The sequence below is a fragment of the Myripristis murdjan genome, chromosome 3 (assembly GCF_902150065.1).
Source record: "Myripristis murdjan chromosome 3, fMyrMur1.1, whole genome shotgun sequence".
Classification (NCBI taxonomy): Eukaryota; Metazoa; Chordata; class Actinopteri; order Holocentriformes; family Holocentridae; genus Myripristis; species Myripristis murdjan.
In genome coordinates, this window is record NC_043982.1 from 39834505 (window position 1) to 39858739 (window position 24235).

Sequence of the window (24235 nt, forward strand, 5' to 3'; positions counted from 1 at the left end):
TTAATAAATGACATGCATAGTTAAACTAATGTTTTTTTCAGAGTGGATGATGAAAGTAGCTAACGAGTGAGACATCTTGCATTCATCCCATCTCTTTTTGAAAGTCGCGCAACATTCCAAGCCTTTCTAAAACAGATTTACGCTAAATCATGTATCACAATTAGTCTGATTTTAAACACTAGACGGCACCCATACGCCTTTAAAAATATTTTAAAAAGATAAAAAAAAAAAAAACGGCATACATAGTTAAGCACATCGTTTGATGAAAGTAGCTGCTTTTTGACCCCCACAATGAAAGTAGCTAACGAGTGTGATATCTTACTTCTATGTGATCTCTTTCTGGCAGTTGCACATGCGCAGTGCCGACCGAGCAGGACGTTTGGAATACTGATCCAGCGTCGTTGGCGTAGCGACACCTGGGAGAGCCGGAAGAGCCAGCAGAAGGAGCAGTTTCCTCGTAGTAACGTCAGAATTGCTCCATCAAATTTTGTTTCGTGAAGAAGGAGGATTTCTTTTTTTTAAAAAAAAATATTCACTTTCAGCTCTGGTTGGACTTACACGGTGAGTACTAAGCAGCTCCTTCGGGGATAAAATGTTCATTTGTAACTGTGAAGCGGCAACGGTTGTAACGTTATTCCAGGCATGTTAGCTTAGCTAGTTAGCTAAAAACTGGAACAGGAAATGCCACAGCTAACCACTAGTATTCCCGATTAGGAAGCAAAAATAAAACACATTTTATCACATTGCTGGTCACTTATTGGTGTATTGTTACATTTTCTGCCCATTGTCTTAGCACCAACACACACACACACGTGTCGTAACGATACAGGTTTTATATCTCTGCTACATTACGACACCCTGCCAGATGCATTTTTCCATGGACATAAACCACCAAATCTTTAATTGCATTGCATCTCATATAACATTTTGCAGCTCGGCAGTGATAGTCCCAATATTTAAGCCCTGACTTATTCATATTAAGCAAACTAACCCAGCATTAACTGCATTAACCGAGGTTGGCTTGATAACAACGCGGAAATTATGCATCTGGGATAATTCTGACAAATGCTCTTTGTTGTCCAAGCTTGTCTTTTTTTTTTTTTTTTTTAAAATTTGGATTTGATTCGTCCCCACTGTCACCTAACTGTGTTTTTGTTGCCTGTCAGTCAGACACAGTTGTTAGCTGTGCAGGGTTGGCAGTGATCAGCTGGGTGTGGTTGAGCTGTGGCAGAGACTCCAGTAACACACTCAAAGTTGGAAGCTGGGACCTGCCAGCCAGGGTGCTTCCTCCTCGTCTTCACACATTTCCTCTGAGCCGAGGGGCCGCATGGAGCCACGTTTCCCCCCAGCCTCTAATTAAACCCAGATGCTTGATCACCCAGATTGTGCTGAGTCAGGAATTAGGATTAGTACAGGAAAGCTGTTGTTCCAGAAACGCCAAAGAGCGCTGGAGGCCATCCAGAGTCAGCCAAATGACCAAAAGACACCATTCATCATTCAGCTTGCTTGCATCCTAGTTTCAAAGTAGGGCAGTGAGTCAGCTTGCTGGTGTTGTGTTTTTTTTTTTTTTTTTTTTTTTTTTTAATTCTCAAGTCAGAATGTGCAAAGCATTTCCTTTATCTACAGTCTATGAAAGAAATCTATTGACAGTTATTGTAACCTGGACAAATTCACTTGATTTCTTTAAGATGGTGACATCAACCCTGAATCATTGATCTGATCATTTCAATCTATCAACCCTAGGGTTAATAGATTGAAATGAATTGATTGGGTGTTACAGTACACTTTGTTATCAAGTTCTTATTTTGTTACACGAGGAGGGAGCAAACATCACCTCAGAAGCCAAAAAATAAATAGATAAATAACTAAATAAAAAAAATACAAGTGGACAAATGAGACATACCAGGCCTAGGACTGGGTCAGGTATTTGACTGTGTTTTGGGTAGATGTGTCTCCAGAAACCACGGATGCTGCATGATGGCACCGAAAGAACAGTCACTATGTTTCATCTGAAGCATTCATTTTAATTATTTTTTTTAAAAGGTTTGGCAGATACAAGGCAGTAATTATAATAATGCTGTCAGGGGTTCAGTGTCATGATCAAGTTCTCCTCAGCAGAGAGGATGTTGTCTGACACTTGGCTTGAACCTGATGACTTCACTTGTTTTAGGGCTGGGCAAGATATCGATATTATATCTCCATATCAGGATTTTTGTCTGGGATTTGGATATTGTCATATTGTGACGTTGTATGAGTGTCGTCTTTTCCTTGTTTTGAAGCCTGTGTTACACTAAAGGGATGCAGTTTTCCGCAACTTAATGGGATGGTCTAGCTGTACTGTCATTTATCTCTACCCGCTTGGTCATCATATCCACATTACTTTTTATCAAAAATACCACTGTGTTAATATTTTGAGAAAGAACAAGCAGTTAATATCAAGAGATGCGGTTAAATATATTGTGATATTTGATTTTATCAATATTGCCCAACCCTAGGTTGTTTTTAAGCAAATTTTCACCAGTTTTTGTCTCTCAGTGTGTGTGGTGTAGGCTGAATAAAGATGTGGAAGGCTTCTGCAGGACAGACAGTCCAGATGACTGTGGACGATGGAGGGGACGACTGGGAGACCGACCCCGACTTTGAGGTAACCACAAGACCCCACAGCCCCTCCTCCCTCCAAATCCAAACTCCTCTTCGTTGTCCATGTTCCATCCTCCCTCCCCATATTTTCCAGTCTTTATTATTTATGAATCTTTTTCTCTCAACATCATTTCTCCCTTTTTTGTCCTTTTTTTGTTGAGTAATATGTCAGTTATTTTTCCAGTTTGTCATGTAATCATTTCATCTGTCAAATGTTTAGACTAATGAGGAAATGCCAATCACACACAAAGTGATGTCTTCAAATTGCTTCCTTAGTCTGACCAGCAGGCAGAAAAAAGTAATGCTATGTGGAAGGGAGGGAATCCCACACAATGCTGCAACTTGGAAAAACTTCCATTTTTATCCACAGAATCAAGTGTTCCTCTGCATTTGTCAAGCTATAACCAGCAAATGTTTGGTGTCTTTACTTGATAAACAAATAAAATTATCAACCAGTTATCCAAATTCTAATCGATGAATTTTCTGTTAATCGACTAATGATTTCAGTTCTAGTTCTCTGTCCAGCTGATTGCACTGTGTTTTCTGGCTTTGTAGAATGACGTGACGGAGAAGGAGCAGCGCTGGGGGGCCAAGACGGTGGCCGGCTCCGGACATCAGGAGCACATAAAGTGAGGAATCGAATCTTTTTATATTCCAGCGCTGAGGCTCTTAGACATCCTGTTCAACCGTAATATGCAGAGTTTTTCTTCCTTCTGTGTCAGTTGATCTAAATGAAGAAAAGCCAAGACGTGTCTCGTAACTTTGTCCTTCCTCTGGCCCAGTATCCACCAGCTGCGTGAGAACGTGTCGACGGAGCACACCACCCTGAAGCAGAAGGAAATGGAGACCATGCCCAAAGCCTCACATGGATATGGGGGCAAATTTGGAGTCCAGGAGGACCGCATGGACAAGGTGAGAGAGAAATCAAGTCTAATCCAGTTGTGATGCTCGCAGTGAAACTACGGGATTAAGTTAGAAGCAGGATTGCAAGTTTTGCACGTTTTTCTTAACCGTTAATTGAACACATTAACAATCAATGATCAGTTAATCTTTAATAATGACATAAAGAACGCACAACTTTTTCTCTGTTTAAATTTTATTTTAAACAGTTGTAGTGACACATTAGTCATGTGAAACATTAATTCATAAAGTATTAATAATTCAAACCAACAGAATAATAAAACAATAAGGCTCTTGCTTGAAATGGCTGCTCTTGTCCGTCTTCATCTTCCATCACCATTCCCCACTGACTGCCTCTTCCTTTGTTGTGCCAGCAGGTTTTCTGACCAGCAAAGGTGAAGCACGCCCTTTGTTGTAAAAGTTAATATATGTGAGCTTTAGAGAAATGGTGCACAAAGCACAAATTGTTGGTTAATACATTGTTAATCTGTTAATTTTTAACGTCAGTTAATCAATTAATGATTAATCATCAACATCCCAAGTTAAAAGTAACTTTTTGTTTGATTTTGTATTGATATTTTGTCTGTTTAAAGAGCTAAGTATTAGATGTATTGCCTGATGAAGAGGTGATGCCTTAATAGTCAAGTGTAAGATGTTTTGCGTTCACATTGAGGTGAAGAGTGAAGTAGAATAGGGAGTGTCTGTAAATGTCTGAAAATAATAGAAAATGTCTGTTCAATTGGTACATGGTCAAACCTTATTATTGTCACATTTAGTTTTTGTCCTTTTTAGTGGGACTCCAGGTGTCTATCCTGTCTTTAAACTATACACAGAGAAATGAGACTGTGCAGGAAAGCAGTTTGTCCACCAGCCTCAGCCTCATCACTGCTGCTTTATCTTTATGTTATGATATTCATGCCCAGCAGGTAATTGTTTTATTGTCCCTCTCAGTATTATAAAATCAGTTCATTGTAAGGATCTCTAACAGCCATGAGGCCAGTCGGTTTCATCTCAGGTTTCTCCAGCGGTACAGCGGTGATTGTTACAGGATCTCTGGGTCAATGATGTTTATGGCAGCTCATAACCACAAATGAGGGATTGTCACCGGTTGAAAACCCAACACAAGCAGCAAATCAATCTGTATATTGGTTTATGCTCTAATGATATTGATAGATACCGAAACTATTGCTTTATGACATTTAAAGTTTCATGTGTCCTGAGGCTGCCAAGTGTTCAAGTTCTGATCTCTGCTTTCTGGCTGTTTAAGTAGAAGAAAACATGTTGAATCCTTATTAGAAAAAAATAAAGATGCCCGTTGCTGTTTTTAGCTCTACCTTTCCTTTACACCAGGGATTAAAAAAAACTTGTAGTTTTGGCCTTTGCTGTAACCAAAGCTAAATTTGAAGCCAGCTAGCTGCCCCCCTGCTCTGATGTTGGTTTGCAGTACATAAAAATATCTATTTTTAAATAGAGAGCCCTCTTTGAATCCTGTCTTTTGAAAATAAGAAAAGCCAGCGTTTTCACAAATCTAAATGATCCCGGAAAGTTCTTTTGACCCTGTGCAGCAGTTTCTGTAAAGATGTGTCAGTGTGTGTGTCTGTGTGAACAGGCTGAGTCAGTAGTGGGCATTTCACACCCGATAATCTTCCGTGCCAAGCAGCTCTCTCTGTCCACACCTTTGTCTCTCTGGGTTGTGTGGTCACTGCAGCGTGAATGTGATGACGAGGCACTGTTTACCCCACACTGTGTGTGTGCTTGTGCATGTGATGAGTCAGATGTCACCACTCCAAACCATCAGCTGTGTTTCTAGTCATCCTGCTGCTTTCAGACCTGTTTGTTGTTGTTTTTTTTGCCCCTTATCTTTCCCACCTTCACTTTTCTTAACCATTTCCACCAATGGGCAGTGTGTATTTCTCAGTTCCCTGTGAGATGTTTCTGCCGTTCAGTGCTTTGTATGTGTGTGTGTGTGTGTCTTCACAGTCTGCGGTGGGTCACGACTACCAGAGCAAGCTGTCCAAGCACTGCTCGCAGACAGACACCTCCAAGGGCTTCGGGGGGAAGTTTGGCGTGCAGGCTGACCGTGTTGACCAGGTATTCCTCCTGTTTCTGGAAAACTCTGTGGTTTATACACATTCAACACTGGAGTGGAAAACAATGGAAATAACATCGCCTTGATTTTAAACCTGACAGGGCTGTGACTGTTTTTCCAAAGCCACATCTGAACAAAACTGTGAGAGAAGTTTGCTCATAACTGTGTGAAACTACCACAATTGCAAATAATTTATTAACTCAGATGTCATTAGTTTTTATTTACTGTTACTCACAGGGTGAGTTCATGGGAGCCCCAAACAAACAGTATTGCTTTTTTTTTTGTAATCAGCAGATTCAGAGAGGAATCTGAGGAAAAAAACAGTCTGCCTTACTGCATAGATGCTTTCTGAGGCTCACATGCACCACACTGTTGACTCATGTGAAAAGTTTCTCTGCACTGGGTCAGTTAAAGCTGCCACGTTTTGTCTATCAGTAGCTGATTCCCATGACAACATTCAAATTAATTGCAAGCAAATAATTTATTGCCTAAAAAAATCAAGCAAATAAAGGTGCATTTCCATAACATCTGTATTATCAAATAAAACTACTGTTATCATCTGACCGTTGCTGTGGGCAACCACAACAACATATGCTAGCTCAGTGGCTATGCTGACTTGGATGGACATGATCTATGAACATAGTGAGAAATTAAATTAGCATTGTGCTGCAGTTTCCCGACTAATATCCCTGTTCCTTTCTTTGCATATATGAGATACAGGAATGTCCTGATTTCTTCATCTGTCCCCCTGTACCTGTTGACGTTACTGACATGACAGCCAGCTCTGTCATGAAATCCTACGTGCATGTCCCATTTTTATTGGACAATGTGTTTCCATTGCAAATTCTAACATGTTTTGCTGAATAAGCAAGCGAATAAACTTTTAGTTGCATATTTGGGGGATTTTATTTGGCCAATGCTGTTCCCATCAGGCATTTTTCTATTCAATACAGCAAAATGTGCATTAAAAAAAGGGTTGTTGTTTAACATGGTTAGGGGGACACTGCATGTTTCAAAATGACTTTGGAACCCTGATTGTTATTGATGGATTATGATTAGATTGTGACTGTTCTAACCTGAATGCAAACATACAGAAGGATTAGGCAATGGAATAATTGCTTTCTGCCTCTTCTCTCTCATGGCAGTCTGCTGTCGGGTTCGAGTACGCTGGGAAGACAGAGAAACACGCTTCACAGAAAGGTGACGTGACATTTTGGTTTCTTTTTGCCCCTCTGTTTTAGCCCTGTATCATTAGTCAATATCCTTAGAGCTTTTTCACCCAAACCTCCAGTAATGTGCAGCTTCATCCAACTTTTTGTGTTTTCTGAATGCATTAGAATGAATCGCAGTATTCACAATCTAATTGCATTATTTCGCCAGCCAGCTACTTTTTTGGAATATAGTAAGCCCTCCAAATTTCATAGAATAGACAAACATGCCAGCCAGATAAAGTGGATAAACATTTGGCTGGTTTGTGGCCTTGCTAAGCTGTGTTCCTGTTGTGCCGACCAGTAGCTGCTTCATCTCAGCTCTGCCAGGCTTGGAAAGTTTTTTTTTTTTCTTAGCATATTCTAAGTTATAAGGATCGGAAGGAGGGTGATCCCAGTGCTGTGGGAGTACACTCCAGCCTTTTAGCTCTCAGTGCTTATGAGCTGCATTCCCATGATTCCATAGTGTCTCCACCCTTTTGTTGCGCTCATCTCCTTCAGAGTCCCCTGAAATAAAAAGAGAAGAGCAGAAAATTCGCCCAATTCCAATTCTGTTTCTGAATAGTTTGTGTGATGCAAATGTGACTTTTTGCACCACAAACATGATAGCCTGTATTTTTTTTCTTTCTAAATTTATGACAATTGATTCTGAGTTGGAGCTAAATTTAAAGACTGCATGAAGTGAACTGATTCTGTGATTATTGGCCCTTTTCGACTACCATGGGTAAACCGGGACTTGTGAAGTCCTTAGATCGGTGGAATATTTTATTGTTTGCAGTTTATTAAGAATCAACTTTTTTAATTAATTGTTGTGCATGTGAAAAGATGGAAGTAGCTGGTGCCGTAATCTTGTTTTTAATTATGTTTGCCTCTCATGTGAACACCAGACACAATATATGCTGTGTTGCCAGACACGGGAATAAATTCAGAATGAATTTAGAGGCAATTCCTTGTACCTGGGAAATAAGCTTCATCTATAAACATGTTTTTAGCACACCTCACTGAGTTCCCACAGTCGAAAAGGGCTAAATGACAGTATTGAAGGTCAAATTATTTTCTAGGTCTTTGTCTAATTGTTTTGATCCTGACTTGGGCTACTACTGGAAAGTGTTGATGGGTGATTTGGAATTGGGCTGCTTCTTGATCACTGCCACCATGCTGCTTGACCCTGTCCTTTGACCCTTGCCCCCTGCTTTGCTGTGTAGACTACTCCTCTGGGTTTGGGGGGCGATACGGAGTGCAGTCAGATCGTGTGGACCAGAGTGCAATGGGCTTCGATTACCAAGGCAAAACTGAGAAACACGAGTCCCAGAAAGGTTTGTCTAGTGTCCCTGCCATGCGTCATCCCCATTAACCAGGAGAAACATGGAGAAAACATGGCAGAGAGACAGACACACACTCTCTCTCTCTCTCTCTCTCACACACACACACACACACACACACACACACACACACACACATACACACACACACACACACACAAAGACATCAACAACTTGGCCTGACTCGGTGAGTGCAGGCCCTTGCAGGTCCAGACAAATCAGGTTATTTGGTATTTTTCCTTCCTTCATTCCTCAGCCTGTGCTGTTTGCCTGCTTCCTGTAAAGCTGCAAAGTAGCTTTATTTTAAGTTTAGCTGTATCAGCTGCTGTCTGTGATGTGTCCTATGTGAGTAATACATTTAATTACAGTGTTTTTGATGTGTAGCACAGCGTCTCTGCCTCAGAAGAACTTGAATTACTTTGGGATGTCTTTGGTTGCATTCCACTCTGAATTGTTGCCTTCTACAATGTGTCCTCGTTCCCTCCCCATCCCAGATGATTGGCATGGATATGTCTGTGCCTTCAAGTCTGTGGCTTGGGTATTACACACACCACTTTATGTAGGGGACTGTGATGTTTTAATTTGGCACATTATCTTCTATAAAAGACACGCTTTGTTATAACTCCAGGGAAAGTTAACCTCTGATTGCCTCTTATGTCAGTGTCCTGACATCTCACTTTACTGGTCATAAAAATGAGGAAAAAATACTTCTTAAACTGACAAATGTAAGTAACTCAGCAGTCTTGGTCTATGTATGTAGTGTTATTTGGTGACTCAACTGTTGAAGCCTCAGGGTTCACTTTTAGTCATTACGTCACAGTCCACACATAGGCGAACTTAAAAGAGCAAATTAGTTTGATTTTGCAAAATGAAAAGTGCAGCATGCACTGTTAACCTTTTGAAAGATAAATGAACTTCCCTTTTTTAAAAAAAAAGCAAAACAACTTTTTCCATGATGATGCAGTTTTTTTTTAAAGATAATATATTTTTAAAAATATTTTATTACTTTTATTTTTTCTTACCTTTGTACTTTTGCATGTGTGCATGTGTTTTTATAAATGTATGTATATATATATATATATCTATATCTATCTATCTCTCTCTATATATATATGTATAGATATAGATATAGATATAGATATATATGGTTATTTATTTATTTATATTTATATATATTTGCATTATTTATTTAGTCACACTTTTTTTTTTTTTTTAGATGAGGTTTTTTTTTCAAAATGTACCTGCATGCCTGAGGTCCACTTTTTTTTTTGTCCACCAGAAGGAAACCAGGAAGCGTGTTACATCACAGTGATTCCTGACATATACATGTATAATACGTCTTAAAAAACAGTTACTTAACGTAGAATGAATGAGGTTATACAGGAGGAAGTAGATTTAGATCAAATCTCTCTCTGCTGGTGAAAGCTGTATAAAACCCATGTGCCCCGGGTTTAACTCTGCCTGTAACGCAGCCTCTTCCTGTCCTAACTCTGGATTCTTCTCTCCACTTCTCTGCTCGGGCCACCGGCAGACTATGCCAAGGGCTTTGGCGGCAAGTTTGGCGTGGAGACAGACAAGGTGGACAAGAGCGCTGTGGGCTTCGAGTACCAGGGCAAAACGGAGAGGCACGAGTCTCAGAAAGGTTGGTACCAGCAGAAATTCACTCAGAGAAGCGACTTGAATGATCATATAAGTTTCTGCACCTTTACCAGCCAAATATAATTAAACCAATTCAGAGTTTCCAATCAGTGCCATCAGATGCCCCAACAACATGTAACCTGAAATATGGTATTAGTAGAGCTGAATATCAAAATTCATTACATTTATGGCACCTTAAATGCCTCTCTAGGACAGATTACAGTGCCATTCTGTGAAACACAGTAGTTATTGTAATTTTCTTTTTCATATCTTCTTTAATATTGTAACTGCAAATTACCATGAAATATTGTCATGTTATTTTAAGTCTGTATCGTCCACCACTACATCTCAGTTTACTAAAGCCAAAGTGATGTCTTAAGGTTTCTCACTTTGTCTGATCAGCAACCAAAAAAACAACAGATTTCTATTTTTTAATGGTATGAAACAGGAAAGCATTCTTGAAGATGTAACTAGCAAATATTTGGTATTTTCACTTTATAAATAAGTAAAACTATAAATCTGTTATCATAATCATAATCTGTCTTCTCCATCTGCTAGATGATTAATTGCTGCAAATTGCTAATTGCTGCAGCGCTGATATGGACATGTTATTGCCCATATTGTTTGTTGCTGAATGAGATAAATGCAACACCAGTAATATTGCAGGGATTAATTTTGTTTTGGACATACAAAAAAAAAACAAAACAAAGCATGAACCATGTGAGTTTGCTCACAGTTTCTGCCAGTGTAAAGTTACTACTTGAGCTGTGCTGACCTGTGATCAGCAGCGTTACGTCACCACACCCTGACGCCCGGAGCTGCAGCTCTGCTGCGGCTCGTCTGGCCTCGGCCTCAGCATCGCCAGGCGGCCCTGCCTGCAGCTGCAGGTCTGACGCTCGCTCTGCCAGGACAGGCTTTACTTCCTGGTTGGCCAGTTCCAGCATGCGGGTACAGACTGAGCAGGAGGGAAAGGTGACCTCAGGAATTCCCCACAATGCACTGCGCTGTGTTTGCTGCCTAGATTTACTCATGTGGAGCGGGCTCTGATAACTGGGTCATGTGCTGCCAGTGTTCAAACAACTACACCAGTCCTACAGCCAGGAATATTTTAACTTAGAAGTTTAGCACTATAAACACCAGTCATAACTGCACTTCTTAACATGGAAACTGAGGCTGAAAGATCTGATGTCATAATGATGTACAGCAGAGTAACACTGTTAGATAATGCAATATTGTTAATCATTTTTTGTAAGGGAATATTCACTAATGTCTAAAAAAGATCAGAAGTGCGTCATGGTATAGAAATAAAATAAAATCTAAATAAATTGCCTAAATTAAAATCTGGCCCTCAGTAATATCTAAATCAAGTGTTCATGGCAGGACTAACCAGGGCTGAACAAATTCATCAAATTGCAATATGGCCAAGTGCAGTATCCAAATTGCAGCAGCTGGAATATTTTGATAAAGGTAAAATGTCTGTCAGAATGTTGTCAATAAAGTATTATGGTGCTTCAGAGACACCCTGGCCTACACCTTCTATTTTCCAAATGTAAGAAAACACGTTTGTATGGCGCAAACCCCATAAATTACACCTTCATCATTGTAATAGATTTTTTATTGAAAATAAAAATTATAACGGAAAAATTATCACTCACATTCCCACTAAACTTGTTAATCATTTTGTAATAGTTCAGCCTTAGGACTAACTGTATTGAACTTTTCCATCAGTTTACTTATTCACAGAATGTGTGTGTTTTGACAGACAGGATGCTCATGTGTCTGTCTCTCTGTGTTGTGCAGACTATGTGAAGGGCTTCGGGGGAAAGTTTGGCGTGCAGACGGACAGGCAGGATAAATCGGCGTTGGGATGGGACCACCAGGAGAAACTGCAGCTGCACGAGTCGCAGAAAGGTACTGTTTCTGCCTCGGAGCCAAACTGTGTTACAGCCTGTAGCAGAAGGGAACGCACATCTGTTTGCAGCTCGATTGTTTTTACAGGGTTCCAGTACAAAGAGCCATCTTCCTAAACTTATTGCTGTCTGTGTTATTTTTGATGGGATATTTACATGTTTCTCTAAATGGAACAGGGAAAACTGATGGAAAGAGGGACTGGAATTTAGTTTCCAGGAATACAGCAAAGGCGTAGATTAATGGAGAAATCAGTCAAATGTGAACTAAAGCTGAAGGTTTTGATTTACTGATGGTCTGGAAATTAACACCATCTGCCAGCCAAATGCTGGTTAACTTGGACTGATAGGTTTTACTACCACCAGCCGTTGTGTGGAGACTCTTTTCTATTATGAAAACCAAACTTGTCTGGCTAAATGTAAAGAGTATAACTGGGGGATTTTTGAATCCATCGCCCTCTTGTTGATGAATATGGGAGTTAGTTTCCTTGTGTTTTTTTCCCACAACAAATGAAATTTACTTTTTCATCATTTTCACTTGCTTGAACTAGATAGCCAAACGTGTTTGTTTTTGTTTAGCTTCTCATTAAAACATCCTGTGTGACTTCTCCCAGCACATGTAGGCCATTGATCTGGGAGCGTATCCATCAAACCTCAGCCTTCACAAGTTGTCTGCTTTGAGTTTTGCAAACAGTCTGTATTCCCTGTCAAACCCGTCTTCCTCTTCACTCCTACACTGCCGCTCTGATGTGGCTTCATTGTGGCTTCGGTTGTGGTATTTGAAGGTCGACAACTTCCTCAATCTGCTGAAAACGTGTCGGCCGCAGGCTCAGATAGAGGAAGCAAGAGAGAGCACGGCTCTGATTGTCATTTACATGTCAGACATTTAGCTGATGCTGTGTTATGGAGCAAATTACAAGAAGGCAATTACAGAATAAGCTTAAATTTGAAGTTTGCCAGTATATCACATGTAAAATATAAAAGAGTATAAGCTTTAAAACTACAGCACCCAGACCATTAATGTGATGAATATCTCTTGGTCCCCTGAGTGTTAGATGTAGAGATGAGCCTTGGCGATATAGTGTTTCCCCCGTTTTCTACATATTCTGTGCGAGATGAGAGGAAAAAGGAAAAACATTCATTTCTTGGAAAAAGCAAGCTTTCCCTTGATTCTTTAAGACAGGAACTATCTCTGTAGCGGGAAGGTCGTTCTACCAAACAGGAACCAGGAAGGAGACCAGGTGAAGAAGGAAGAAGTCAGCGTTTGGTCGTGGTAGAGAGCTGAAAATAGACCTTAACCGTGGTTGGGATGAAAACTGAACCCCTGCATTTTTGCTTCTCAAAGAAAGGAAGCTGATATGTCAGATACAGAGCTGAAAGTCTCACAGGATATGTCATGTAGCTCTTTTTTGAGTCCATAACATTCTCCTTCATTTTTTCATCCTTACAGAGAATTTGATCTCAGTTCATGTATATGACTACTAAGAGGCATGCCGGGTGTATTACTGTCTGTATATGTCTGTATATCTGTCTGCGTGTGTCAATTGTTGTCTGTCTGTCCATATTTGTGTGTGTGTGTGTGTGTGTGTGTGTGTGTGTATGTGTGTGTGTGTGTGTTATATTTCAGACTATAAGCGTGGGTTTGGAGGGCAGTATGGGGTAGAGGTGGAGAGGCAGGACCAGTCTGCCCTGGGCTATGAGCACAAGGAGAGCCTGGCCAAGCACGAGTCTCAGAAAGGCACAGAAACTCCCTCCTCCCCTGACAACACCCCTCCCTCCCACCCTCTTCCTCCCCCCAAAATCTGAAAAAAAAAAAAAAAAACACTCCCCATCCCGACCCATCCTGTTCTGGAAAGACCCTCCGCCTCCCCTCCTCACCTTTCCAAAGCAGATGCCACGTCTTATCCTTCTCTGATACTCCTTTCTTCACACCCTCTTATGCAATGGCCACGCCTTCCTTCCCTCCTTGACAGATATGCCCTTCTGTCAGATCCCCCCACCGCACACCCTCCCACCCCTGCAGCACCGACCGACATCAACAGCACAGTCACTGTACAAAATGAAAGGAACCAACTCTTTTTTTCTGATTTACACTTACAGTGCTAAAGACAGGTTTAATGTAGCATCAGTCAAAAACTACAAAAACTGTTTCACCTTTTTTCATGTCAGTGGAGTATTTGTTTTACTTGTGCATTGGTTAGGAACGTCAGGTCCGTGCTGCTGAGGTGAGGTACATCTGAAACCCCCCAACTCCTTAAGCTCTCTTTTATGTTATCTATATGATTTAATACCAGTGCCCTGGATGTAACAGTTCCCCCGCTACCCTTGTCCCACTCCGACAGCTTTCATTTTGGGCCAGGCGATGTAAAGTAGTGTACAATAATATGTTCATAACCCACAGTAGTGTACAAAGTACCCAGATCTAGTTTTAAAACATGTAGTCTTGCTGTGGCAGACAGGTATTTGGACCTGTCAGGTTTTAGGAAATATGATCATGTTATTACGGTGCAAAATATTGAAATTCATGGTCCATGAATTACCATTACTTTTAAGAGTTTGGTGTTGCTAGGAGGCAAGGCATCTTTAGTTATACACACAAGAGCCCAAACAACATATCAGCTGGCCGATATCAGCTTCTACCACACATGTTGGCACATATGGTGGCTGGTATGCAAAAGATACATTACATATTATGGTTCACTCAAGATAAATTTAACACAATGTTATTATTAGTTTGTCCAGTAGAATTTATTGTTTATAGTACCTAGAGTATAGTTGAGTTAGAAAAAAAATCAGTTTTTGTTAGTTTTTTTTATTATTATTATTTATAGCATTTTTTTTTTTTAAGACCTTCAGCTGAGCTCTAAATTACTAATGTAATAGTCAAATAGTTGAGATGTCTTGCTATAGTCAAATCATTCACTCAGATATCGATCTTGGCATTGGCCCCAAAAATCCATCACCTCTACTACACACTATATCGCCTTGACCCCCCCACACCCCACCCCCGACTCCCACGACCCCTGCAGTCCCCAGCGCTGCCATGATGCTGTCTGTTTGCTTTTGCAGTCTATTTGTGCATGGTGACTGCACTGTCATACAGCCACTGTGCGCTGTATCAAGACCTCCCGCTGCAAACACAGAGACATGGCTAACCTGCAACGCAGAGTTTGAGCCAAGATGGCTGCCGCTTGCCTCAGTGCACGGTCATTTGGCCCAAGCGTCTGGCTTATGTCAAGAGTCTCCTGCTGTCAGTCGTCCTGCCGTCACTGTCAGTTTGGCTGTCTTGTTTCTGTTTTGTTCCTCCTCGTATCCAGGTTTGCATGAGATGTGCCTCAGCCCATCTTTTGATTCTGGAAGTTTTTTGTTTTTTTCCCCGTTTCAGTTCTATTAACTCGTCCAACCACAGTCAGCTTTGTCTGAGCTTCTGCAGACCAGAAAGGACTTCACAGACTTTGCCTCTGAATCTCAGTAAATTGTAATGGAAGGACCGAATGAGATCCACCAACCTACTGTCAAAGCATCGTCCTTTTATTCCTGTCAGATCGCTCAACTTTACGGAGTGGCAGACTAAGAAGATCTTTTAAGGCCTGCATTAAAAAAAAAAAAGTTCAGATGAGTGCTGACTTTGGTTGATTTATAAATTTTGAAGTAAAACGCAAAGTGACCTTTACTTATCTTCTTCTTGTTTCCAGATTACTCTAAAGGATTTGGAGGAAAATTTGGCGTTCAGAAGGACCGGATGGATAAGGTACCCTGTGTGTTTGTGTGTGTGTGTGTGTGTGTGTGTGTGTGTGTGTGTGTGTGTGTGTGTGTGTGAGAGATAATGTGTGTTTGTATACATGTGTACAGGACTTTCTTTCATTGCTTTGTGTCTTGGGCTCATCAGAGTGCAGGGACTTTTGAGGACGTGGAGAGGCCGACCCCATCCTACCAGAAGACCAAGCCTGTGGAAGCTGGTAAGCAAACATGAGCAGTGCCGGTGTGTGTATTTCTGTGTTCTTTATTTTTGATCCATCCCATACCTCTTTTGGGGCTTCTGCATTTTTCTCCCACTATGTCTGTGTTTCTCTTCCTCTTCCTCTTCCCTCTTTTGGTCTTATGCAGCGCTCACATGAGCATTTTTGATACTTCAAGAAAATGGACAGCATCCTACGTATTTAACTAGGATCTGTTGATGGATGACAGATTGATTGAACAGTACCCCTTTTTACGCTGACCTAAAACCCCACTGTCATCGTAAGGCACCATAAACGCCTCAGCGAGTTGCATTCGGAGCCCTGAAACAGTCCCGGGTCATGATCAACTTCATCTCCAGTCAGCAGACGCGCAAAATGGGTCACCTGCTAATTTGGGACTCACGTTGGTGTGACGATACAGGACGTGCTCTACATTTCAGGCAGGCTGTCTTAACCGCAGTGTAACTTTAACGTACGTGTAACTGATGTAATATGATCCGTCACAGAGAAATCACTCTCCTTTGGTGATTCTGACTTACATTCGTGTGAGAGACCATTGAGGCTGAATGTCAGAGCAAATGCTGCGTATCAGTCGTGTTGGAACATTGTGACACCAGTTGAGCTGGAGGTCAAATATTTAATCTCAGCTGCTGCTCGTTTAAACTGTGTCATCCTTTTTTAAAGCAGGTAGTCCTAGATTTAAAAAAAAAAAAAACTGTAAAAGTGGTACAATTACATTTTTGACAGAGCGCTGGAAAACACCGGCTAATGGACTTCGTCAGCTAGTGAGATTTGTCCACTTTGCCCCAAAAGGTTTCAATACACGCAAACAGCAGCGAAACCACCCGGGTGCTTTTAACACACACTCGTCTGTGAATCTAACACGGGTTGTAGACTTCATGTACGACGCTCAGACTTTTTGCTCAAGAATTATCATTAGTAGAAGAAAAAATATTTCCAACCTAGTTTATGTTTTAGAACTGAGGCATCCTCGGTTTTTACCAGAAATGCTGATGAAAGTCGTCTGTGACTAGACCGCCTTGCCTCCTTTTCGTCTCTAACCCGCGGGATGGGAGCCATGTGCCACGGAGGGCAGAGAGTCTGCAGGTTTTGATTACCGGGCCCTGATGTAACGGCTGCAGCATGTCCCGTGTAAACACAGCCCTCCTCTCTCCACAGCTGGCAGCAGCACAGGGAGCATCAAGGCTCGCTTCGAGAACATCGCCAAGCAGAAGGAGGAGGAGGACCAGAAGAAGGCTGAGGAGGAGCGAATGCGTCGACAGGCCAAGGAGAGGCAGGAGCAAGAGGAGGCACGTCGTAAGATGGAGGAGCAGGCCAAGGCCCCCTCCCCCGCGCCCTCCCCCGCGCCTTCCCCCAGTCCCACCCCCAGCCCCACCCCTCCAGTCCAGCCGGCTGCCGCTGCCCCAGCGTACCAGGTGAGCCAAGCCACCATTTATGCAGCTTTTTGAGCCGAGGCAGAAACTGAATTATGAGTCCTGCCCTCCTCCCACTCAGTCGGTCAAGGTCCCGCTCCCACATGTCAGTCATTCTGATGAGCTGTCTGCCTCGAAACAGCAGCTAATCTGAGACGGAGGCAGCCTGCATCTGTAAAGCCACAGCAACATGCACTGAAAAATCTAAATCAAAAGCAATGTGTGTGTCCACTGTATTTTTTTTTTTTATTTTTTTTTTTTAAACCAGGTTTTGCCCTCTCATACATTTTGCTGTTGTTTTTTGTAACTGCCTCCAGCCGTTTATTTTGCTCCTGTGACTTCCCGTGTTTGACAGCTGTAATCCAGGTCACTGCTGGTCACACCACAGCAAATGTCAAGCTCCCAAAAACATTGTGGACGTCACTAAACGACCAAATACAGACAAACAGGGAGTTTGAGCATGTACACTTGCATAGTGTCACAGACAGCTATACACTGATCAGGGGGAGCATTTCCTGTTGGTGGGGATATGACTGCTAGTCGTACACGCAGTCTGCACAGGTAGTTTACCTCTCACAGACACACAGTGGCTCACAAGAGTGTCACTGTTGCCACTAATCCAAGTCAGATAACAGCGTTAGAGATAGAGATTAAACTGTTTACATGCTTCTTTGAAATGACACTCCACTCCTCCACTAATCCGGTTTATATGCCACATGTGGTTATTGTCAGTGGACAGAACAACATGAGGGTTTACTTTTATTTATGGACTAAACTGGATCAAGTTGCGCATGTCTCAGTGCTTAGGATAGTGTCACTGGGATTGTACTAATTCCAACAAAGAACATGTTTTCAGCACAAGCAGGATGTGGTGTTTAGCTGCCTTACTTTCATGATTACCTTGGTTGTATCAGTGACCTCTTGGTGTAAACATGGCCAGATTCTGGCAGAAACTGTTGAACCTGCTGAGATGAGAGGTTCAGTCCTTACACGAAAGTTCAACTTGACATTTAATAAAAATGGATTATATTTTCAAGGTGAAAGTTATTTACAAATTTTTTATCTGAGGTTTTAATTGAGGCAAAAAAAAAAAAAAGCCTTTTGCCTTTTTATTGGCTCCATTGAAATCCATCCAGCACCTTTCCTTTGAAAGTCTTTGTGGCAAAAGATCTCATAGTTCCTCCTACCAGAAGTTTTTAATGTCCTTTCCAAGCTGAGTTCAGCTGCCTTTAATCTGACAGATTGAATTTTGCTCCCGTTGGCCGCTGCAGGACACTGCTGTGCATGAGGAACCAACTTACGATGTGGCCGAGGAGAATGGAGAGCAGGCGTACGACAGAGAGCCGGCCGGCCAGCAGGTGCAGGAGGACGATCTCTACCAGAACCCGGAGCAGACCGAAGCCGGAGGTGAGACTGTCAGCCTGACCTCCAGCCTGTCCTGTCTGCTTCTCCCTCAGTGTGTGATTCCTTGTTTCTCCCAAAATGACCTTTTAAAAACTTTCTCTGCTCTGAGTTTTGGTCTTGACTCTTTTCCTAGTAAAGAAGTAAAAGCAGGGAGAGAGCAGTGCCAAAGCCAGATGTTTACATTGACATTTTAAAGAGCAATTCTTAATTTAAGCTCCACTGGACATTTCTAAATGCTATGTGTCACGTCTTCATTGGACCAGTCATCCACAGGGAAAATACACCACCATCCACCACTTGGGTCCATAAATGTTAGATACACCAGTAATGCTGCGTTTTCAGGTGTTGTTGTCTGGAGCTTCTCCTTTAAGCATTTTAGTTCTCAAAAGATGATGTTAAGAGCACCATGAGATGATAGTAGCAGCGTCGCTACAAGGTCAGAGGTGTCACATATTTTGAGGGGAGAACTAAGAAAAGCAAGAGAGGAAAGACGTCACAAACTAAGCCGGTCCCTGCAGTCAAAAGGCCTTTGCTGCTTCTTGCAGACGGCCAGCAGTACGAGTACAGCGAGGACCTCGGGGTGACAGCGGTGGCCCTGTACGACTACCAAGCAGGTGAGAGTCACAGCCGCCCATTCAGATACGTCTGCTTCACAGTCTCTAACAGAGTCGCAAGTACAGTTGTCCCTCGCTATAACGCGGTTCACCTTTCACGGCCTCGCAGTTCCGTGGATTTTTTTTAGTGCAATTTTGCGTGCTTTTTTTTTTTTTTTTTTTTTTTTTTACAGCGCATTATGTTCTGCGTTCTGATTGGCTAAGGGAGAGTCCGCACATTGTGTTCTGCATCCTGATTGGCTAAGGGACTGTAGACCACTGGGAGGTTTTGATCTTTGGTTTCATTCTATAATACTGGATTTATTTTTCTACGAAGGTTTGAGCTTTGAGTGCTTAAACAAGAGAGAAAAGTGAGAAAATGTTAATGCCTGTCTGAGAAAAGTGTATTAAGTGTGTAGTGAGGGGTTTTACAGCCTTAAAACATCTAGAATAATTGTAAAAAATAAAGCTGACTACTTCGCGGATTTCACCTACTGCGGGTTATTTTTAGAACGTCACTCCCGCGATAAACGAGGGACCACTGTATCTCAGTGGCTTTGGAGCAAATGCTGTGCGGAGTGCAGAGAAACCGGCAGCCTCCTCTTTGAAACCGGTTTGTGTCCTCCCGTTTCAGCCGGTGATGACGAGATCTCCTTCGACCCCGACGACATCATCACCAACATCGAGATGATCGACGAGGGCTGGTGGCGAGGCGTGTGCAGGGGCGTCTACGGCCTTTTCCCAGCCAATTACGTGGAGGTCCGGCAATGATCCCCCCGCACCGAGACGGCTTGTCTCCCTGTCCTTAACGCAAAAGAGGAAGGCGACATTTATTACCCCCCCTCCCCTTCCCCTCCACACTTCTTTCTTTCTCTCTTCAGCTCATCTTGGTGCTTCAACACTGTGCGAGACATCCTCAGGTCTCATAGCTGGCTTTCTTTTGCTCTCTTTTTTTTCCTCCATGCTCTGTAAGTCTCCACCCATTCATCTCTGGTGTGCTTTGTTTCTCTCAGTGCAGCAATAGAGAGGGAGGAAGAGTTGTCTCAAAGAATGATCCAGTACCAGGAAAACACTACTTGTATATAGAAGTTACTACCCGGGCTTAAAAAGGCACAAACGGCTTTGCTCGCTACTCTGCTTTGCACCAGTTAAAGCTACAATATGCAGTTTGGCTCCATACACCCGCCGGCTTCTTCAACACCTGTGGTGGCTTTCCAGATGCCAGTTACCTCTGTTTCAGGCCAGATGCTGTTTTTTTTAAAGTAGTGAGCTGATCAAGATGAGTGACAAGCGCACGGGCAGGAAATCGAAGTGGTTTTTGTGAGAAAGACCAGCGTTCATCGCTCCAAAGCCACTCACTGCCTCAGGGGGAAAAGTTGCATATTGTAGCTGTAAGCTTTCCTTACAGATACTACGTAGGCGTTGACCTTCACAAGGTGTCGATCCGGAATCGAAACCTTGTGGCTCACACACACACACAGAAGGAGAAGAAGGAACGTCTGTCTCACCAAAGACTCGAGTAACAACAGGAATGAGCTAGAAATGTCCTCAAAAATGAGTCTTGCACACGAACGAGGCTCAGGGTGCTCACTGTTTAGTAGCTCAACTTTTCACATTTTAACATTAGCAGGCACAGCTGGAAGCATTAAAAACCCCCTCGGGGACATCAAGTAGTCACCAACTGCCCAGAAAGTGTGGACCAAAAAGCCAAAAGCTTCCTTCGCTTCTTGGTCTGTCTGCTTAAAATTTGCTCAGTTGCACAGAAGTTTGAATGCCCCTCCTTATTTCAGCTGCACTTGTTTTTTTTTTTGTTTGTTTTTTTATGAAAAATGAACCTTAAACTAGTTTTAATTCACTAAGAATTGAATACGTTCCTCTTATTTTTCTGAACACTAGCAGCAGTTGTAGGGTTGATTCACATATCAGTCAATTATAAGACGACTTCTTCCTTTAGCTGATTATTTACAGAATCACGGGGCCAAATGTCTAAGGACTCTGCTGTCATCTCCTCTGTGGCAAAACAAACACTACAGCCGATAGTATTGATTGAATCATCTCCATCCCATAGCCTACCTAATCACCATGCTTGTAACAATGTACAGAAAGATCATGATTTATGATGCTTAGAGAAATAATATTGAACTGAAAAAAAAAATTGTTTTGTTCCCTGTCACTGTGTTTTTTGGATGTGGACGACGCTTGTGTATTTGTGTCTTGCTGCCGTGGATCGAAGTCCTCGGCGAACCCGACCCGTCACGTCACGGCGTGTTTTTCTACGCACATGAAGCGAGGCGCGGTGGCCCGACTAACATCCTTTATCATGACCAAACGGCGTGCGCTGGCGAGTGAGTGACCTTTTTCAAACGAGTGCTGTTTCTCTCTAGAGGACTCCCACCGCAGCGATTACCTGTAGAAAAATATAGAGCGAGCCGCTCGGGCTCCAAGGGAACAAGTTGTGACGGATTCTCGAAAACACTAAGTACTTTTTAACAGACAAGTATGACAATCTCATTTAGTTGTCTGTGGATATCTAATGCAGTAGTGTAGCTTCAACAGGAACGCGTGCGAGGGCTTTCATCAGTTTCATCTGAACTTTTGGGGTTTTATAAGAAAAAAGTGACCTTTTCAAATGATTTTTATCTGTACCTCTGTTTGCTTGAGTCACATCATTACCTGCTTGTTCTTTTTTTTTTTTTTTTTTTTAAAGTGAATTGTTTCAATAAACAAACCGTATGGATGGTAAATTTATTTGATGGTGCGTTGTCTTGATTCAAGGCTGGCAGCCAATGTCAGTCAGTCTGCACACACACTTCAGAAAATCAGCAAAGCAACGCCTGCTTCATAAAAAAAAGTTTGTTAACTAGACTTTCCAACTTAGAGCACGAGTACGGGCCTGACTGTGAGTTATGTGGAGCGCATATTGTGTAAATAATACAGTTTGGATTTGATTATGTTTGTGTGCACAAACACTGGAGTAAAGATGACGTGTGTGTTGAGCTGTTTGGATGTGGGAGTTACAGAATGGTTTCCCATCTGCACGCCATGATAACCTTGAAGAATATTTATGCGTAGCCATATGTCTGAAAGAATCCCATTTGAGGTGTTGAGAGAGTCTTTCACTCCAGTGGGACATGAAGCTGACTGTGTGTGTGTGTGTGTGTGTGTTTGGTGCTGACTGTATGTGTTCAGCCCACAAACTCACCGCTCTTTATGCAAAACCACAAACTTTAATCTTCTACATACAGGGGATACTTAACCCCTGATGAAACCTGAGGGACGATACATCTTTGCATTAATCTTTTTTTTTTTTTTTTTTTTTTTGAAACTGCACACATGGATAAAATTAAAACTAAAATTAAAGACACTCTATATTTTTCAGTATGAATACATTATTGTTTCAGTTAGTTCCAGCTCAGTTTTTTTCCCTAAAGTCTAGTTTTATTTTTATTTCAGTTAAACTAAAATGTTATTTCACACCTTTAGTTTTAGTTCTCTATAATAAAGCTCACTCAGGCTTAGTGGCTTGAGGCCTGATCCGTCACTATGTGACTTTTAAGTTACGTATAAATCTTAAATTTAACTCAAACTTCATTGTGATGTTTTGGGACCCTGAAATTGTTTATTTCATCGTCTCCTCAGCCTGTATGTGGCCATATCTCAGTGTGTTGTTGCTACACAACACAGAGCTCGACTCCAAATGGGAGAAATAAAGGCAAATATTAAAGAAATGTGTCATCATAGACACAGATACCTGGATGTTGTACAACCACTCCTGCTTTATCTTCTGTAAAGCACCAGGCAGTCAGTGGTAATTCATTTATAATGGATTGTTTGCACAGTTGTATATTAAAAAATATATATAGAGAGATAGAGATATAGATATTGATAGATATACAGTATATAGTAGCCAATGGATTTTAAGATTTCAGCCAAGAAGAGGCAAAAGTCTGCTCTGCTACTAATTTATATTTGTTTCCTAAGAAGCAGAAGATCTTTTAGGGTTTTTTTTTTTTTTTTTTTGAATTTTAGAAAAATTGACAGGCCTGTCCAGTTTCCACAATTACTAAGTGTGGTGGAGGAGGGGGGGCCCACATGAAATTCGCACCCGCGGGCCCCCTGATGCAGCGATCCGGCCCTGTGGGGGGGTGAAGGATCCGGTTATTGATCACCGTAAGGAGCTCCTGCTCCCTCTGAGGCCGTTTGACCTGCTGACCTGTGTGTCCTGTGGTGTCTCAGGTGTGACTTACCAAACCCCAAAAGCACCGACCGCAACAAGACAAGAAAGACAGACACACACGGCTCTGGCAGCCTCAAACTGCAAGGAGCTGGAAACGACACTAGTGCAATATTATATTTATTTCTTACAGTGAATTTTGGTTGCCATACAAGAAATCTTGTGGATTTGAGGGTTGGGGGGGGGCGGGGACGGGGAAGGAAGAGTGCAGTTACAGGAACTTCTCTCTCGTTTTCATCTCAGTAATTAGTTGACTCTATGATGAATTTTTAGTAGCACAAAATTACAGCAACATAGAAAACATGAACACAAGTCTTTGCACAAATTACCCAAAACATCTTAGCCTCTATGAAGACTTAACCAAATAAATCTATCAACAAAATTGTTTATTTTATTTTTTTTTCCCGGAAAAAAAGAAAAAAGAACAATTACCCAAATGTTTTGACAATGATTAGGTGGGAGCAGTGTTTAGAAGGGCTGGGATTGGGACTGGGATTGGGATTGGGAGTGGGTTAGTGAGCCATGCCTGTCCTAAGCACGGCCTGGTGAACAGCCACGCCGTGGTGATGCTCCTCAGAGATTCCTACTACATCTACTCAGCTCTACGTTTCCACGGAGAAAATAGCTCGGCGGGTTGTTGCCGTCCACACGGGCAACAGCCGCCGCTATTCTTTTTGGTGGATTTATATTTACATATATATCTAAATATATATATGCAGGTTTAGTCTAGTGTCCTACCAAGTTGGCCTGTAGATACTGTACTGTTTTAAAATTTACACACAGGTCCGATTTTTGCTCATTTACACACGCCGCTCGCTGTAGAATCAGGAATTTCAGAGAATGAGAGGATCCTCGTCAGGCCACTGGTCAGAAAATCCCTGTTTTTGTTCTCCGATTGGCCAAAATAT

The 24235-nt window shown here is 42.0% G+C and overlaps 1 protein-coding gene across 3 annotated transcripts; it reads left to right on the forward strand.

Moving 5' to 3' along the window:
• The first annotated feature begins 402 nt into the window (after positions 1-402).
• Positions 403-21841, forward strand: cttn (cortactin). Of its 3 annotated transcripts, XM_030076278.1 has the most exons (16): positions 403-561; positions 2536-2644; positions 3196-3269; positions 3423-3552; positions 5521-5631; positions 6775-6829; positions 8043-8153; positions 9691-9801; positions 11598-11708; positions 13332-13442; positions 15400-15455; positions 15594-15663; positions 16843-17099; positions 18368-18503; positions 19046-19114; positions 19728-21841. In XM_030076278.1, exons 2-16 carry the CDS (start codon positions 2561-2563, stop codon positions 19862-19864), a joined length of 1623 nt encoding a protein of 540 aa, XP_029932138.1. In that variant the 5' UTR covers positions 403-561; positions 2536-2560; the 3' UTR covers positions 19865-21841. The 3 variants fall into 3 exon arrangements, with proteins under 3 accessions (XP_029932138.1, XP_029932156.1, XP_029932147.1); XM_030076296.1 differs by lacking the exon at positions 8043-8153; XM_030076287.1 differs by lacking the exon at positions 13332-13442 and having other exon boundaries at positions 405-561.
• Positions 21842-24235: the final 2394 nt, after the last annotated feature.

Bases quoted from the DNA above. Each gene is read 5' to 3' on its own strand.
- cttn (XM_030076278.1), top strand. From the start codon at position 2,561: ATGTGGAAGGCTTCTGCAGGACAGACAGTCCAGATGACTGTGGACGAT. The intron at 3,553-5,520 runs GTGAGAGAGAAA...GTGTCTTCACAG, and splicing joins AGGAGGACCGCATGGACAAG to TCTGCGGTGGGTCACGACTA. The intron at 18,504-19,045 runs GTGAGACTGTCA...TGCTTCTTGCAG, and splicing joins GGAGCAGACCGAAGCCGGAG to ACGGCCAGCAGTACGAGTAC.